The following is a 17,959-nucleotide window of genomic DNA, read 5'->3' on the forward strand; positions in this document are numbered from 1 at the left end:
TCAGAGATAACAACAGAGAAATGCTGCTGAAAAAAAAAAGAATGACCCTTTGGGCTTAAATTGTAAGAAATAAATGTAAAAAATGACAGACAAGTTCAGATAGTTTGTTACCCAGACTGTCCTGCAGTTATTATAAAACTGAAAGGTTTTGTTAATTAGAAGAAAATGTACATTTTTGTCTTTTTATTGTGAAACAAAAAGTTTCTATAATAGTGAAAAAATGAACTTTTTTGTCGTTTAACTTTTTATCTATTACTTTAGTGTAGTATGAATGTCCATGGGGAGGTCTTTTATTAGTGGGAAGTCCAAAATGTATGCCCTCCTTAATATTTTCCAAAGCAGTCCAGTGGGCTGGATTGGAGTGATTGGAGTTTTTGTCAGGCCAATTATGACCCCATGGCCTTGCTGCTGGGACCCTACTGGGATGTCCCATGAAATTCTCCCATGTATTGAATCTTTCTAATTGTACAATAATGAAGGTCATAGTGTTTGGTGATATAATTCTAACCCTTCCAAAATGGATGGGCAGCAACAATAGGTTCTCCGAGATCACCGCTGATGTCTTTTTGCCTTGGCTTTGAGTTAACACATACCTAAAAACTCCAGACTGGCTAAAAAAGCTTTAGCTTTCATAGAGATGCTGAAATGTATTGATGATCAAAACATATGGCTGCTATTTACCCTCTTAATTCCCAGGTAAGTAGTAAGGGTGTAGTTTGTATTTAGTTAGTTCATTTGAATAAGTAATGATATGGTGAAATGTGTCATATGTTGATGCTCATCTCATCTCACAAAATTTGCAACATTTTTTTCATGTAGCCTATACTTGACAATAGCATAATAAAACTGGAATAGAAAACTTAAAACATTTGGTGTGCCACCCCAATACTTTTAGTGGCCCCCGTATGGCCATCTGGAGGAGCCTTGTAATATCTTTTCATCATTACGTCCTGAACAAAATCATTGGACATCCTCTTCCCTCCCTGAAGGACCTGTACAGCACTCGCTGTCTCACGAGAGCACGTAGCATCCTACGGGATTTCACATACCCAAGTCACCGGGTGTTTAAGTGACCTCAGCAACCTGAATCTCCTGCCCAGATTTGGGTTGGCAAGGTCACAGACAAACAGACTCAAGGACAGCTTTTACAATAGGGCAATATCCCTAATCAATGCTGACAGCTGACCTGATTGGCTACCTCCCTGGACTTTTTTTTGGAGGGCAATAATAATAATGTGCAAGAAACATTCATTCATTTCTTTTATTTATTTATGAAGTCATTCCTTTTTCTTTCTTTCTTTTTTGCTTATACCTTTTTTGCGCTTATCACTCCACTTTAAAGTTACTGTGTTGTGTTGTTACTATTTGTGTTGTGTTTTGTTGTGTTTAGTTGTCGAGGTGGGACAGTTTCCATTTTCATTGTACTATTGTACTAGCTATGACTGTGCAATGACAATAAAAAGTGTTATCTTATCTTATCTTATCTTATCTTATCTTGATAAGTAAAACTTTAGAACAGAATTGGTTGTCCTGTCTTCTTTTCTTTCTTTCTTTTTGGCTGTATATGTTCACAAGCCTACAGAATGGTTTCACTTCCTAATATTTTTATTTTATTTCATTTTATCTTTTAAAAATTGCTAAGACTTATTACTGCCAGCTACATTAATCATTACATTTTGTTGTAGCTCCAAGAAAATAAAAAGAAATGTACAAAGAAAGGGGATTAACTCAGTCATACACTCAGATATTCTTACCTGAGTAGGGTGTTACCTTCCAGGAACACATCAGTCAAACAACATACCTTTTATGAAATAATAGCTGTCATGTTTTCCATTAAGTCACCATAGGTCACATATACGTCCAGCAGGGAGTAATTCATTTTTGTTTATAGGCGTTGTCAAAGAGGACGGCTATAGAGAGAGAGATGGGTGGGAACCTTGAATGGAAACTCTGCGTCCCACCCACACCACTTAAATACAACCAAGCTAGTCGAAGAAATACAAGCTTCCAGGAAGAGACTACAAGAAAACTAAAGTAAGTGCTAAAAGCGAAAACAGCTTCCTACACAGACTAAAGCGTTGATTGATAGGTTAGTAAAGGTTATACCTGAGCTGGATCGTGGTGTCGTTTTTTAAGGCGTTTTGCTGCTTTGACGTCTACCGAGCTGCTTGTCTTCTCGAAGCAGTCGCTAGCTGCTCTGTCAACGTTATTACAGACATACCTTTGCCTTTAGCTCAGTCGAGGAAAGCTAGAAAGTACACACGCAGGTCGTAGTTTCGTTTTTGTTGCTTGATATTTTGTTATATTTATTTGTAGTTAGTTAGCTTAATGCGGGAAGCGAGCGAGCGAGCTTTCAGTGGATTAGACGGATATGGCTACTCTATGTAAATACAGTTGGGAGCCAGTTTAACTTGCGAGCTCTCTAAAATTATTAACGCAGGCCCAAAGCATGGCTGTATGTATTTTATAATTAGCGAGCCAAAGGTTGGTTTCCGAGGACTGTCATAGTAGATTTTTAGCATATTATAACACTGGTCACGATGTTTAACCGGTCCAAAAGTCGCCTAAGTTATAAAGCGAGTAAACTGCGTATGTTAGGATTTCCCAATATTAACAGTCACTTTTTTTAAAGACCGCAAACCCTTAAAAGAACATATATGGAGATGTGACTGCTTACAATTTGCAGGGGAAATCAGTCAGATGTGTTCCCCCTGAACAACATTTAAATGTGTTTAAGACAGATTTGAAACTAAACCGTATTTACTCATGTTTGTACACGAAGACCTTAACCTTAATACTCAGCATCAGTGTTTCTGAGCTGGACATCAGCAGTAGTTTAAGATAACGACGTGTGCTGTGTTGTTTTTAAGATAAAATATTCTAATTTGACCTCTGCATTTCCCTGAGTATCTTTCTTGCCCTGTGTGCTTATTCAGATGCAGTGGCAGCTTGTTTTCATCCTCAGTGCATAAAAGCAGTGAAGACTGTTCCAGTTAAGTCAACTGGAGTCAGTTTTACCACGGAATAAATGGGCCTGCTGGAGGACAAGCTTTTCATACTATGCCTAACCAAAATGAAAGTTTCCTTACCATCCCACCACTGAGCTAAAAGTATCTGTGATCACATGGCTATGGAATGAAGAGTCTGTCCTTCATTAGGTTTCCATGACCATGGCCTCTACATTGCTACATTAGCAAAAGTTAATGGCGACTAGAAAAAGACTAGTTCAATTCATATTAAGGGAAGAAAGAAACGTAAAATGAGTTTCTTCAATTGTGCATGGCTTTGTTAACAGTGAAAGACAGTTTGGGGTCAGGGATATAAATCGGCTATAAAACCTGTAGTATCACTATACAAACAAGCATTGTGCAAATATTAGACCAGAAGCCAATTAAAACACATCATTGTTAAATTCAGAAAAGCAGCAAAATTAACGTGCTTTACTGAGGTGTTGTAAATATTTTAAAAACTTTTGTTTATTTATTATTTTTTATTTTTAAACGTGTGAACTTGCCTTGAAAAGTAGTTCACACGATTTTAACATGCAGCAGCAGCAGCAGCAGCGGTGTAACCACACACTCCAAACCAGGAAACCAAAGCAACACATAGTCATTACCTTTTCACAGTTATAGGTTCTCAGGTCAGAAGTTCATTTCAACAAAAGATTACAAACATAAAGCATACAGATTTTAAAACTTTTAAATGTGGTATTAACAACACCACAAGTTATTGCTAGTAAAGCCAACTAAAGGTAAGTAAAATGTACAAGAAAACTAGATTTTGAGGGAAAACTAACTAAAAAAATGAGGAAATGTACTTAGTTTTACTTTTTTTTTTCTTTTTTTTCTTTTTTGAGACTTAGACGCACATGATTGTGAGTCAACTGTTTTCACAGAGTCTTGTGCTTTATTTTAATGCTAAATAATTAACTAATATCCAGGAATTCAAATCTTGCCTCTGACAAAGAACCTCTGCGTAACAGAAGATCCTTTCAGCTGGTCCCTTCACTACAGCTGGTAGTTTCACATGTTTGATTTGGCAGATTTTTATACTGGTTGATGAATTTAATTGGGGACATTTTGCTTGTTACACAAATGTGTAAACCACTACATTGTGGAAATACCATTTATGTAATAATTATTTAATAAAAACAAACAAACCCGGAAGTAATAAAAACTTCAGTAACATATAAAACAGTAAAAACAAAACTGAAAGAGCAAATCGGCTCCAGGGGGCTAACCGAAATTAAACTCAAGACAAAAACACTCAAACGTAACATTCATCTTCCATTTTCTGCTCCATGTTAAAGTAAATAATAAAACCTCGTTTGAAAATGCTAAACTATAATGACTCTGTTTAGAAATGCGATGCACATTGCATCATTTGCATATTACTTAAAGGTGCAGTTCACATAAACGTTTGATCTTTTACTTTTCTTTTTCATTTTCAACAGATGATGTACTTTTTAATGGAGGCAGCTGCACAAAATGATAATGATGCTGCAGATTCTTATTATTTGTAAGAGGTTATGTTGTATGGTGGGCATCCCTTTGACTGCTCTGTTTTATGTTTAAAGCAATGAGCTACCCTGGATACCCCCCTCAGGCAGGAGGATATCCCCCTCAGGCAGGAGGATATCCCCCACAGGCAGGAGGATACCCACCTCAGCCTGGGGCTTACCCTCCACAACCAGGTGCTTACCCTCCCCAAGCGGGAGGTTACCCCCCACAGCCGGGTGGCTATCCTCCTCAAGCTGGAGGCTACCCACCACAGGCAGGAGGATACCCACCTCAAGCTGGAGGTTACCCACCACAGGCTGGAGGTTACCCACAGGCACCACCTCAAGGTAAGCCACTGTGCAGGACTGTTAAAGTCAGTGCACACTTTTGCACACTTAAGTAAAGAGAAGATTAATTTCTTTGTAAAGATTTTGTGATGTATATAATTCTACTTTCTGCAGCAAGGTTGTTAAATCTTAGCATGTAGCGCTGGTTGCTGCTGTTGATTGATGGATTAATCCATCAGTTAAATGTGTTTATCGTTATGTCCTGTCAAACTCTGACTGTAATGACTGAAGCAGATGAGTCATTTGGTCTCCTGTTCAGAGTCCAGCAGACCTTGAATGTGATCTAATTTTATCTTCAGGAAATCTGCACACAAAACAAGTCTGTTTGCACAACGATACACAGCTCTGCACCGTATATACACAAATTAACTGTTGTTGTATGTGACAATGACACATACAGCAACACGGCCAACTGATAAATATCATTTTCATATCTTACTGATGTATTAAATAAATTAAAATGATTGCCTGTCACTTAACATTAAGCTGAATGCAAAGAAGTTAGAAAGAAAAGAAGTAACATTTATACAACTTTTCATATAATTGCTGATTTGAAGATTTGCTTATTACAGGCTCAATAGTCAGTCTTTATCCGAGGCCAATCTGACGAGCTGCTAGCTGTAGCTTCGTATTTATCATACAGACATGAAAGTGATCTTAATCTTTTTATTAACATGTGTTTTGGTTAATGTGAAATGGTGCCTACTTTCAGTTAAGTGGTGTTTGCAGGCAACTGGGATCATGAGAATTTATACTTAATGGACTGGAGTTCATAACTTTGTTTATGTGTCCTTTAACCTTTGACAACAGTGTTTACAAATTGCTTCGGAAATTCCATTACAACAGAAAGAGGAAAATGATATGATAAAGGAAAATTAAAGTGTATATCTAACAGCAGTGATGACCATTAAGGACAATAAAAGACGACATCACCTAAAAACAAACAACATGACTTGAAGGACATTACTCATGGAAGAAGTACCGTCATATCTAAAATCGAAGAATGTGAACGGACTCGTAGTTGGTCAGCATTTCTGCATTCCAGCTGTTGGCGTTATTCATCCCACATGCAAATTTTAAAATGATCCACAGAATCTCAAAATGAGCTTTAAATGAAAACAAGGAGCAAGTGCAGTTCCTTAAATTTCCTGAATAGTTTCTTCTTTGTTAACTTGTGCAGGCAGCTGGGGTGGAGGGCCTACGGGTGGATATCCCTCCATTGGTCTTGATGGCTTATCCAACCCTGGATACAATCCTGGCATGGTAAGTTTGATCTCAAAATATACATCCCAGAAATTTGTAAAATTTTGTTTAATGCATGATCACTGGATTTTTGCCTTAAATATTCAAGTTAGAATTACACGCCATTAATGGAATATCACGCACTTTCACTTTACGGTAAGATGGTTTCAAAATACGCCTCCCTAAATTCTCAGCATTATTGCTTTTTTTTTTTTCTTTTTTTTTCTTTTTTTTTTTCCCCTTACCTGTTTTTTTTCCCATTTTTCCTGCATGAAAAGCAGTCATAAACTTAATTTCTGTGTATTGTTCTTAAACATACCAATGCCCTTTTTTTACTCTTTGACTTTCCCCATGCATTTTCTTTTTATTTGGTCTGTCAGATGTATGCAATGACATTTTAATAGCTTGGCCACACTTTCTTTGGATTCTTCTTTATATCCTCCTGAGACCCAGAACTATAAATGTTATTAGTGGTTCAATGGAGCATTTTTTTTCGGGAGGGGTTAAAATTGTTCAGGTTTTATTTCATGACCGAATGATGTGGTGTAATATATAAAAATGGTTAGATGACAGAACCCCATCTGATTACTGAAATGTAAGTTTAACAAAAAACAGAGGAGGACTTAACAGACAAACCACACAAAGTCCATCATGGCTAACAAATACTGTGTATTTAATTTAACTGCCCTTCCACATTTCTGAATAAAGGTTTTGCCTCACTCTGCCATCTGCTTCCTAAAGTATGTACATAGATTGAAAATGTAAAGTAGTAAGTCCAGATGTCTGTTACTAAGGACACTTAAAAAAAATAGAAAGCCCATGATATCCCCTCGCCAGTACAGAGGAATAATACAGATTGCATAAATAGTATTTGACGGCGAGGTCTCAGACTCATGCCTGCCCAAACAAAAAAGGAAAACAAAAATGAAGTGTTGGGTCTTGGGAGGATATCATGTATAAACACCAGGAATATTGAACTCAGTTTGAGTATTTACTTGGAAATATTTATTTTAATCATGGTAATTTGACAAACAAGTGTAACCAAAAAAGGTGTGACCAGCTACCTGTATTAAAAATTAAAAAATCTTCAAGAATCTGTGCACATGTTATGGGATGACAATATTTCCAAATCACAGGCCAACCAGATCTCTGGAGCCATGGGGGGGTTTCCTCCAAACACGTCCATGTTTGCCCAAGTCCCTGGGGGCTACCAACCTGCCCCTCAACCTGGTGGGTTTGGTGGCCCCATCCCTAACCAACAGTCATGTGGCCTGTACCCACAGCCAGGAGGAACCATGCCACCACAACAAAACCAGGGTCCAGCAATGGGTTACCCTGGTCAGCCTGGCCAGCCAATGCCTGGATACCCCGGTGCACCATCACCCAACCCATCCATGCCAGGTTATGGAGGAGCACCAGCACCTATGCCTGGGTACCCAAATGCCCCATCAGCAAATCCATCCATGCCAGCCTATGGTGGTGGAGGAGGAGCCATGCCAATAGCTCCACCTATCAATGTAAGAGTAGTTTTGTTTGTTGTTGTTGTTGTTGTTTTTTTTTAACTTATTTGTTTAAAAAAAATTAAATGTATTCTTGTTATTCCTCTCTGAATGTGTTTAATGTACTTTGTGTTTACAGTGCAGTGTTGCAAAACTAACTTAATAACCCTAGTTCAAATTAACCTGTTCCAGAGAGGATTCAGGGGAACAATCAAGGACTTTCCTGGAGCTGACCCTCTCAAAGATGCGGAGGTCCTGAGGAAGGCCATGAAGGGCTTTGGTGAGTGTTATGGACATAGACTCGGATCAGGAAGAATAAACTCTATTTTAAGCAAGAAGAGAGAAACTTTCCAGTTTAGGTGGGGGAATTTGAAAAGCTTTATACTGTCTGACTATGTAAATTGTTCTATCTTGTGCAGCTTAAACATCCCAGAAAATAGGCAAATAGGCAAGAGACTCTGGATATTGTACATTTGGGAAACTGTGTTCTGTTCGTTCTTCTGGGAATAATCCCATTTAATATTTTACCTGATTCACAGCCTGATAAATAAGCACATGTTTAGCAGGGTAGCCTTTTTAAAACAATGGGTGAATAGTCATTTATTGTCATTAGCTCAACACAGCCCTAGTTTTCTTCTTTTCTATGCCATTTTCATTTCATTCATAATGTGAATTAAATGTGAGAAGAAGCCAATTTTTTTTTTTTTTTTTTTTTTTTTTTTTTTTTTTTTTTAATTGATCTGTGCCTGACTTGACATCTCTGGCTTGTCTGTGCAGGAACTGATGAGCAAGCCATCATTGAGTTGCTCGGGAGTCGGTCCAACAAACAGCGCGTTCCTTTGCTCCGGTCTTACAAAACCGCCTATGGCAAGGTAACGATTCTCATAACTAATGCCTTTTTTTTCTTTTTTTCTTTTTCTTTTTTCTTAGTACTGTGTATACAAACAATTTGCCAATATAGAAACATGACTTTGTCTCATTACATAGCAGTAGGTAAATCATGCTAATAGACCATGTGCACGAGAAAATGCTAACTTCCTGGTTTGAGACCGGATGTGGGGTTGTACATTTCCGGTAGCTTTACTTTGCGGTCAATCGCTACTGCGAAGATATACTCGAAAATCATGTCCAAAACTTGAAAACGGAAAGATCGCGTTAAGTTACAAAGACCAGAAGGTGGGAACACTCACCACTGTTGTGTCATAAAAAGTCGAATGATCAATTTTGACGTTTAAACGGTTTAGATCGATCACTTGTTTACATCACTCAACACAAGCAGAACTGCCTTTTTTTTTTATTTTTTTTTTTTTTTTTTTATTTTTCCCCCTCCAGAAGCAGAACTGCATTACAAAATCAGAAGACACATCGTCCACATTCAGAAGCACATCTCTGTATAGTGACTGGTCTTATGATTTAAACAGGCAAATGTTCAGCATTCAAACTACAGGTGAAGAATAGTCAAACCAGATGTTTCCCCTTTATGTTGAGATCAGCTAGTCCAGTACACACCTACACAGCATGTTAACAAACCGTGAAAAAAGCCACACAAAAAATGAATGATTGCTGGTAACGGTTTCTATACATTAGTATTTACGAAGGGTATGTTGTGACTTATCTTCAAAATTACAGTGGTCCCTCGCTATAACGAGGTTCACCTTTCACCTCGCTGTTTCGCAGATTTTTTTTTTTTTTAGTGCAAGTTTGCGTGCTTATTTTTACGTCACATTGTGTCCTGCGCCCTGATCGCTGCAGACGATCTCCTCCGTGACGTCTCTCCTGTACAGTACAGAATCGCTGCATCGATCGCTAGCAGTGTGACTCTGAAGTGCAGTGCTGTATGTCGACGAAACGTTTTGCACCATCAAAAAATAAAATTGGCTACTTGATTTCACCTATCGCTGGTTATTTTTAGAACATAACACCCGCGATAAACGAGGGACTGCTGTTTACAGATACTGAGAAATATAAAATTTGAATCCCTTTTCTCTTTTGCTCTGAGGCGCGGGGGAAAAAAATATCGACAAGTCGATGGACATCATTTACAGATATATTGGGTAAATGCCCAAGACATCTATAGAAATGTAAATCGCCGCTTGAGTCATTCATTTGCTTAATTTGTTTTGGACCGTAAACAAGGCGCGAATAGGACACCGGAAACAAAGCTCCCCACAGGAGTTTCCACACCGGAAGTAGCATATGCTAACGTGCACATAGTCTATCGTGCCGGTCAGATTCAGAGGGGATTGAATGTCCTTAAAGCTGATTGTTGTTAGGCCACAGTGGAGTGTTTTGCAGCAAAATTTTCAAGGAGCAGTTAACAATGATTTTGAACCATCCCCGCTTTCAGGATCTGATTAAGGATCTGCACTCAGAACTGTCTGGGGATTTCAGGAAGCTCGTCATGGCCATGCTGAAGACCCCCACTGAGTTTGATGCCTCTGAACTCAACAGTTCCATAAAGGTAAATACTGAGAAAATGCATGTTGGTGTGTCGCATCATAACGAAGGTCTGAATGCATGCTCATTGAAAAGACATACACAGGCTGCTGCAATCCAGACAAAGAGGTTCTCATGATAGCATTATTCTGTCCTCTTAATAGGGAGCTGGAACTGATGAGGCCTGTCTAATTGAGATCCTGTCTTCTCGCTCCAATGCTGAAATCAAGGAGATTAACCGTATTTACAAACAAGGTTTGATGCTTGAGGTTTTTTTTTTGTTTTTTTTAAAATGCTGCTTTTCCTCACTGCTCTCTTAACCTTATTCTCACAGCATGACACCACTGAGATTGATTGCATAGAGGATAAGCTTAGTGTATTTAGATGTGGGTAGCACGATAACGCCTATAAATTCTGATTTGATAGCAAGAAAGCTGTCGCAATTCTAATATCAAAACATATAAAATAAGGGTATTATTTTAATTACTTAATCATTCACTGTTTGCTCTTTTAGCTCTTTATATTTATGTTTTGATCTACTTGTGTCCCATTTTCCCCTTTGTCACTAACCTGGGCTACAAAATATTCCCAGATAGCTGTTTGTAGTATATTGATCTGAGAAATTTAGTCACATTTGATATTTTTCTCACATTTGACATGTTTAAAAAAATATCATATTTGCCATATCAGAATACAAGAAGTCACTGGAGGATTCAATTAGTGGAGACACCTCAGGCCACTTCCGCAGGCTCCTGGTCTCTCTCGCTCAGGTATAGTTGTGAAACACTTGTGCACCACCTGTTTTTGTTAGAAACTACTTTCGAATTTGTACTAGGAAATGTGCTGCTCTCTGTTTTGCAGGGTAATCGGGATGAACGAGAAAATGTCGACATCTCGCTGGCTAAACAAGATGCTCAGGTAAAACCTCCGGATTTCATGTTGTTGACTTATGTTCAGTGATTCACCTGCATGTCTTAAAATGGTCAATCCTTGATTTCTTTGAGTGCAAGGACATTCAGTTTGTCACACCTGGCTTTTGTCTAAACAGGCCCTGTATGCTGCTGGAGAAAACAAACTGGGAACAGATGAGTCCAAATTCAATGCCATTTTATGTGCCAGGAGCAAATCCCATCTCAGAGCAGGTATAAATTCTGGATTAGTAAACAAAGGCAAATCGTTGGCGTCCTTTTCAGTCTGTTTACCTGTTTCCTGTCGATTTTTGCTTATGTGTGTAGTGTTCCTGGAGTACCAGCAGATGTGCGGTAGGGATATTGAGAAGAGCATCGGCAGGGAAATGTCTGGCGATCTTGAGAGTGGCATGTTGGCAGTGGGTAAGAATGCGCACACGCCTATTCAAGTTTTTACTTAAAAGAGCCACTCCCATGTGCTGGAAAAGTTAGACTGTGTGCTACGTAAAAGGTCAATGATTGTAGAGGCATGCACGCAGTAAAGGATTCACTGTTAACTATTAAACTGCCTTACTGGATTAATACTGTACTGCAGTTAACTTTGCTAAATGTGTTGTACAGATGCAAGGGTCCTTCAAATGCTTAATCTTTGTTTTGTCTTGCCCTCCTCCTTCTCCCCCTTTTGCCATCAATTCACAGAGATATGGTAGAGTAACCTGTTTTTTTTTGTTTTTTTTTGTTTTGTTTTGTTTTGTTTAGATATTATTTCTATTTTTTGTGAACTCTTTCATTAGTTTTCCACATCCCCTCTGTGTTATCATTCTGAGTTTTGTGCAGTGCAGTGTTGAAAGTTTGCCACAGTTTTGTTTTTTGTTTTGTTTTGTTTTTTGTTTTTTTTTGTTTTTTAATTTACTCTAAAGCTCTAAAGCTTCAACCAATACCTCACCTGATAGGTTTGTAGCTTGAACCTATTCGCTGGAACGTTAAGGACAATTTGCTACACAGCAAAACAAGACACGAGTAGGCAATGTTCTTCATGTTTCTCGTGCACGGGAGAGAACCGGACAAACGCCGTTCCTTCGCTTGACCCCAGTTGCTCTCGTCCGCTCCCCCGTAACACTGCTCTTTTATTGAGGTTACATGAATATGCATAGGTTCATTAACATACGACGTCTACATACACACACGGTACTCTTTTTGTGTGTGTGTGTGTGTGTGTGTGTGTGTGTGTGTGTGTGTGTGTGTGTGTGTCCCCATAAATGACTTCCCTAAACCTGCTGGTCTGGAAGTCCAACAGTTCATCTAAACAAAAAGCACTTAGCCTAAAACGGATATAGCCACGTTTATCCTACCATAAAACAATAAGAGAAGGTACGACCTCTCCCATGCTCCCAGAGTGCTCTCTAATGCACACAAAGTTTGCAGACTATCAAGGATCAAACCTCTACCAATCTAAAACTAATTATAAAACTCTAAGCATATATAAGTAGATATTTCTAAGCATAAATGACAATCAACAATACAAAACCTAACCTTCCTTGTCTTCAGGGAGGAGTGAGAGCTCACTTGTGAGTTTGAGAGACACATGGTGCTGTAAATAAGTTAGCCAGAAACTTGGCCTGAATGTTTCCAATGATGTTAAACTATAACTTTCTTCCGACTGCTGCATGTGGAAAATTGATTCAGGTCTGCTTTTCACCTGAAAGTGACAAACTAAGACATTTTCATTATTATTACTGCTTAATCAACACACATCTCTCTTTCTCTGTTTTTGTGAACTGTCCTTTCTTAAAAGCAGAAAATGAGATTGTAGTTGTTCTTGGCTGATCAACACAAAACCTTTTTCCTATGATTATTTTTCATCTACAATGTAAATTTTGTGTCTTTTGTAATTTTTTTTTTTTTTTTTTTTTTTTTTTCTTCCTTTACAATAGCTGGTGACCTGCAGAATCACCGCTCTCACAATCAGAGGCAATTACTTTTACACAGCGCACAAAAACACTGCGACGTCAGACACATTCACACTCACTTTTTTCATCTGCGTAAATAAATCATATGGCTGGTGATATGTGCCATGGTGATCCATAAATATGATCACAAGTTTATTTAATTATTTTCAACCCAACAAAACAAATAAAAAAAAAAACATGATGCTGATGCCATGAACACTCTACACACATGAGTCAAGATGCAGAAAAACTGCTGCACATCTGAAAGAAGAAGCTGAACTCACGGAAACGCTGCACACTCCAGTTATCAGAGTTATCATAGTTCTGTTTCCCTGTCTTTGAGTTCTCAGACAGCTCTCGATCTGATAATGTGTAGCTTGCTCATCAGCTCAGAAGAGACCACAACGCAACCTCACACAGTGGTTGCGTGCTTTGCCCACAGTGGCAAAGACTTGCACTTTCATATTCAATTCAGCTTCTCCATCATGTACTTTTAGATGTTTCATACAGGGTTCAGCATATTAGTTGTTTTCACAGGTGTGCTCTATATCTCAACAATGGCTCATAATAAGATGACAGTCTTTCACACAGGTCAAGTGCCTCTATGCACATCATTAGTTAAAATATTTACCTATATCACTTCACCTCATATGTCATTGTACTGAATTTGAGCAACCCTAAGCTTAATGCAGATTGCTTTTAACAATTATCCACCTCAATTAAATCTATGGTCTGGCACACAGGCTGTTGTCGATCAGGGCAAGCTAAAGAATAAACATTTTGTGTCAGCAAGGGGTGGGGGAAAGCCATTCACCAGAGCATATCTTAAGTGCTGCTGATGTGGGCTGGCCTTCTCCACACGCTCTTCAAGGCTGGTGTGTTTTCTGAAAACTTCTAACATTTGAATCTCTTCCATTTATAAGCCTGCGATTAACCGCACGGCTCAGGTCAGCGTGAAACCCGCGCGACCGTGCTCGCGTGAACCCGCGCGGCTAAGGAGCCGTCGCTCTCTTTTATTTAAATACTTTGTGCTGCCAGGAGCAAAGTCCAGCATAAACGTCTGTCACCCTCTGACGCACTCTTGGTTGCTTAGGAACCCATGATAACAACAACAACAACAGCCGGTGTCACAGACCACGTGTTCTGCTCCACACTCACTCACACAAACACAAACACCACGAACAACAACAAAGAATAGGCCTATTGTCCAGCACAATCTGGACCCCGCGGAACTTCTCAATTCCCCACAAAGCGGCGGACCCCACAAAGCAGTCTACATTTCTCCCCACTAAGACAGCGAACCAAAAACGTTCGAACTGCGCAACTCTGCGACTTAATGCTTCTGTACAAAAAAACCCCACTGAGCGGCTTCGTACATCGCCCCACTAAGACGGCGAATTTTAGCCCCACTAAGCGGCCACGGACAACGCCCCACTGAGCGGCGAAGACGTACAGTTATAGAGTTGGACTCTAAACTTACTCGGTGTTGCTTAGCGTGTAGTATAGCCTCGGATCCCGCCGATCGTCATTCATCGAGGAGGAAAGACAGACAGTTAATCCACAGGAACTTCCTGGCTGACGTCAGTCTTTCAGTGTGTCTCTTTTCCCCTCGGTGAATGTCGACTCCAGGGATCCAGCATCGAAGGACCAATTAATGATAGGTTTGTAGCTTGAACCTATTCGCTGGAACGTTAAGGACAATTTGCTACACAGCAAAACAAGACATGAGTAGGCAATGTTCTTCATGTTTCTCGTGCACGGGAGAGAACCGGACAAACGCCGTTCCTTCGCTTGACCCCAGTTGCTCTCGTCCGCTCCCCCGTAACACTGCTCTTTTATTGAGGTTACATGAATATGCATAGGTTCATTAACATACGACGTCTACACACAAAGAGTACCGTGTGTGTGTGTGTGTGTGTGTGTGTGTGTGTGTGTGTGTGTGTGTGTGTCCCCATAAATGACTTCCCTAAACCTGCTGGTCTGGAAGTCCAACAGTTCATCTAAACAAAAGGCACTTAGCCTAAAACAGATATAGCCACGTTTATCCTACCATAAAACAATAAGAGAAGGTACGACCTCTCCCGTGCTCCCAGAGTGCTCTCTAATTTACACAAAGTTTGCAGACTATCAAGGATCAAACCTCTACCAATCTAAAACTAATTATAAAACTCTAAGCATATATAAGTAGATATTTCTAAGCATAAATGACAATCAACAATACAAAACCTAACATCACCTTTAGGGCTTAGAAGAATTTTTCAGCTTTATTGCTTTATGTAGATGCTCAGGTGGTGGTGGAGTAAATATCATGTGAATATTTAATGTCACATTTACTATTTCACAGTAGATTTGAGCCTGACGTTGATGTTGTTGTGTTTTCTGTTGGAGTGTTTTTGTTTTGTTTTTATGTTACTTAATTTGTTTCACCTTGCTGTTATTGTTGTGGATACATCAGGAAGTCCGGTTTAATAAGATTTAAATAAGATAACACAATTAATAACATTCAGATACTTCTTTTTAAGAAGTTTTTTGTTGTTGTTGTTTTGTTTCCATTTCACAGATGTCATTTTGTGGTGTTTTAGAGAAATAAACTGCTTTTGTACAGTTACGTAATAATATATTGTTGTTGTCTTGGTAATGACTTGGTTTTCTCTGTTTTAGTGAAGTGCATTAAAAATACACCTGCATATTTTGCTGAAAGACTCTACAAGGCCATGAAGGTGAGACAGCCTGTTCCCTTTCTATGCGTTACTAAATAGATGGAGCATCATATTCATTTTTTGTGCATGTTATTTTTTGTGTGCAGGGAGCTGGGACAAAAGACAAAACTCTGATCCGGATCATGGTCTCCCGTTCCGAGGTTGACATGCTGGACATTCGCCAGGAGTATTTGAAAAATTACGGCAAGTCTTTGTACACTGCGATCTCTGTAAGTATCCACTATAATACAAAAGCACTGTATCCACTAAAATCAGTTTTTAAGAGACCGATGTTTAATTTTCTTGGCCTGTGTTGAACAGGGAGACACATCAGGAGACTACAAGAAACTCCTACTCAAGCTCTGCGGGGGCAGTGACTGAAAAAGGGAGACGTTCTGTCAACTTCTTTACAGATGTTTCTTCAAATATAATCTTTCTGAGTCATCTGTATGCACTATACACACACTGCATACTTGCATGCCATGTCAATGCTTTCAATGCAAAATTTACCTAGCTTTGAAAAGCTCATACATATTGTTACCTTTCTATGCAAAACATGTTTTATATATTTTTTTGTTTGTACTATATTGGCCGGATATGACAGTACATGGATTTACAAAATAGATTTGTAAGAGTTTACATTGGATTTTGAAGAGCTATATATATATTTTAAAAGATTTTTTTTTTATTGTGCCAATATGATCAGATACTGAACTGTATCTGATGTTTAGCAGCTAGCTCATGTGAGGCATATAATACATAGCAGCTAAGTACCAAAGTAAAAGATGATGCTTGCAATTGTACAATCTCTTCTCTCTATATATATTTTTTTTCTAGTCTTGAGTTTTGTTTCTAAAAGCTATGTTTGCAGTAGTTTTGTCACATAAAGGTCACTATAGTTCATCATTGAGCATGATGTTTCATAATTAAGGTGCCATTTTCAGGGGATTCAGGAAATAAATACTGAGAATGTACACTGGGATTGTTTTTTTTGTTCATTCAACCATAAAACTGCAACAAACTCGATGAAAAGGCTTTAGGAAACAGGCATACACTCTAGTGTATGTCACATCCACTTAGTGGATCACAAGCGCAAGTGGATTCTGGTGAAAAGGCGTTGTGAATATATGACTATGGCAGTAATGCTTTTTTTTTTTTTTTTTTTTTTTTTTTAGAAGAAACCAAGTTTAGTTACATTTTTATTTGTGTGACACCACATTACCAACATCTGTTGCCTCAAGCAGACAATCCCTTGCACAATACAGATGTCTAAAAAAAATGTTAATAGATAGTGCAGCAGATAACATTACAGAGAAATTGTTCACAGGTTGTTCAAAGCCATTTGAAAAAACCATAAAGATGGTAATTTGGCCATTGATGAAGGCAAGAAATTTTTATTTTATTTTATTTTTTTTAGTTTTTTCTGATAAAGAAAATTAAGCTTTTTTTCTTTTTCTTTTTTTTCTTTTTCTTTTTTTTCTTTTTTCTTTTTTTTTTCTTTTTTTTTTGCCTGTCCCGTTTGGCTCTTTTGCCATCAGAATTATTGTCTAAAGGCAAAGAAAGATGCCCAACGGATTTACTTTACCAAATTGACCATCCCAGCCTTGCCGTAATGGTCCATTTGATTCACCTTTTATTGTTTATTTTATTTTCACTTACTGAATACGGGACAGACTTGACTGGGGGAAAGAAGGGGAGAAAGAAAGAGGGAAAGAGAAACAGCTGAGAAGAGGGACGGGGGAGAAGGGCAAAAGACAAAAACCAACAGAATGAGCAGGGGAAAAAAAGAAGAAAAAAAGAAAAAAAATGCATATATCGATCACCTGGATCACCTGCTGAGAAAGAAAAAAGAAAACAAGCAGAAGAGAACAAGAGTAATAGAATAAACAACATCACAATGATATATGGGAATATGACAGTAAATACTAAATATTAAACATTATTGTGCAGCACATAAGATCAACAGAACACAGTGTGCTTTGAGGTAGGAGCCAAAAAGGGTGTAGTTTGTGGGTGTGATCACCCGTGTGTACACCTGTGAGCATGGACGCGCTTGTTTTTTTTAAAAGGTTCCCTTCATGTAATGATCTGCTAGAGGGTGTGGGGGGGCCACAGCCCCGTCCTCCAGGGCATGAAGCAGGTATGGATGAGATCAAAACTCCAGACATCCAGAGGCCCCCAGAACACAAGAGACCAAGGAAGACCAACAGAGGGGCAGCCGCGCCACTGTCCCAGAAAGAGCTGAGGAAAGTCCCAGATGAGGGCTCACTCAGCAGCCGCGGAGCAGAAGCCAGGGGGAGTTGCAGTGACGCGCCCGTGAGCTCTGCCGGCAGCCAGCCGTGCCTGAGTGACCGAGCCCCAGGCCGAGAGGCCGGGGGCA

At 39.0% G+C, this 17,959-nt stretch overlaps 1 protein-coding gene across 2 annotated transcripts; it reads left to right on the forward strand.

Moving 5' to 3' along the window:
- The first annotated feature begins 1,902 nt into the window (after positions 1-1,902).
- Positions 1,903-16,553, forward strand: anxa11a (annexin A11a). Of its 2 annotated transcripts, none has more exons than XM_040001026.1 (15): positions 1,903-2,034; positions 4,577-4,846; positions 6,027-6,109; positions 7,225-7,605; positions 7,780-7,867; positions 8,365-8,459; positions 9,935-10,048; positions 10,188-10,278; positions 10,714-10,793; positions 10,885-10,941; positions 11,072-11,165; positions 11,259-11,354; positions 15,542-15,600; positions 15,687-15,809; positions 15,901-16,553. In XM_040001026.1, the coding sequence occupies exons 2-15, from the start codon at positions 4,579-4,581 to the stop codon at positions 15,958-15,960; spliced, it is 1,689 nt and encodes a 562-aa protein (XP_039856960.1). In that variant the 5' UTR covers positions 1,903-2,034; positions 4,577-4,578; the 3' UTR covers positions 15,961-16,553. The 2 variants fall into 2 exon arrangements, with proteins under 2 accessions (XP_039856960.1, XP_039856961.1); XM_040001027.1 differs by having other exon boundaries at positions 7,372-7,605.
- Positions 16,554-17,959: the final 1,406 nt, after the last annotated feature.

The sequence above is a fragment of the Simochromis diagramma genome, unplaced genomic scaffold, assembly GCF_900408965.1.
Source record: "Simochromis diagramma unplaced genomic scaffold, fSimDia1.1 OVJJ01000421.1, whole genome shotgun sequence".
NCBI classification, from domain to species: Eukaryota; Metazoa; Chordata; class Actinopteri; order Cichliformes; family Cichlidae; genus Simochromis; species Simochromis diagramma.

What these genes read in the sequence shown, in the direction of transcription:
- anxa11a (XM_040001026.1), top strand. Translation starts at nt 4,579, where the DNA reads ATGAGCTACCCTGGATACCCCCCTCAGGCAGGAGGATATCCCCCTCAG. An exon ending in GAAGGCCATGAAGGGCTTTG is followed by an intron (nt 7,868 to 8,364) that starts GTGAGTGTTATG and finishes TTGTCTGTGCAG; the next exon opens with GAACTGATGAGCAAGCCATC. An exon ending in GAGTGGCATGTTGGCAGTGG is followed by an intron (nt 11,355 to 15,541) that starts GTAAGAATGCGC and finishes TCTCTGTTTTAG; the next exon opens with TGAAGTGCATTAAAAATACA.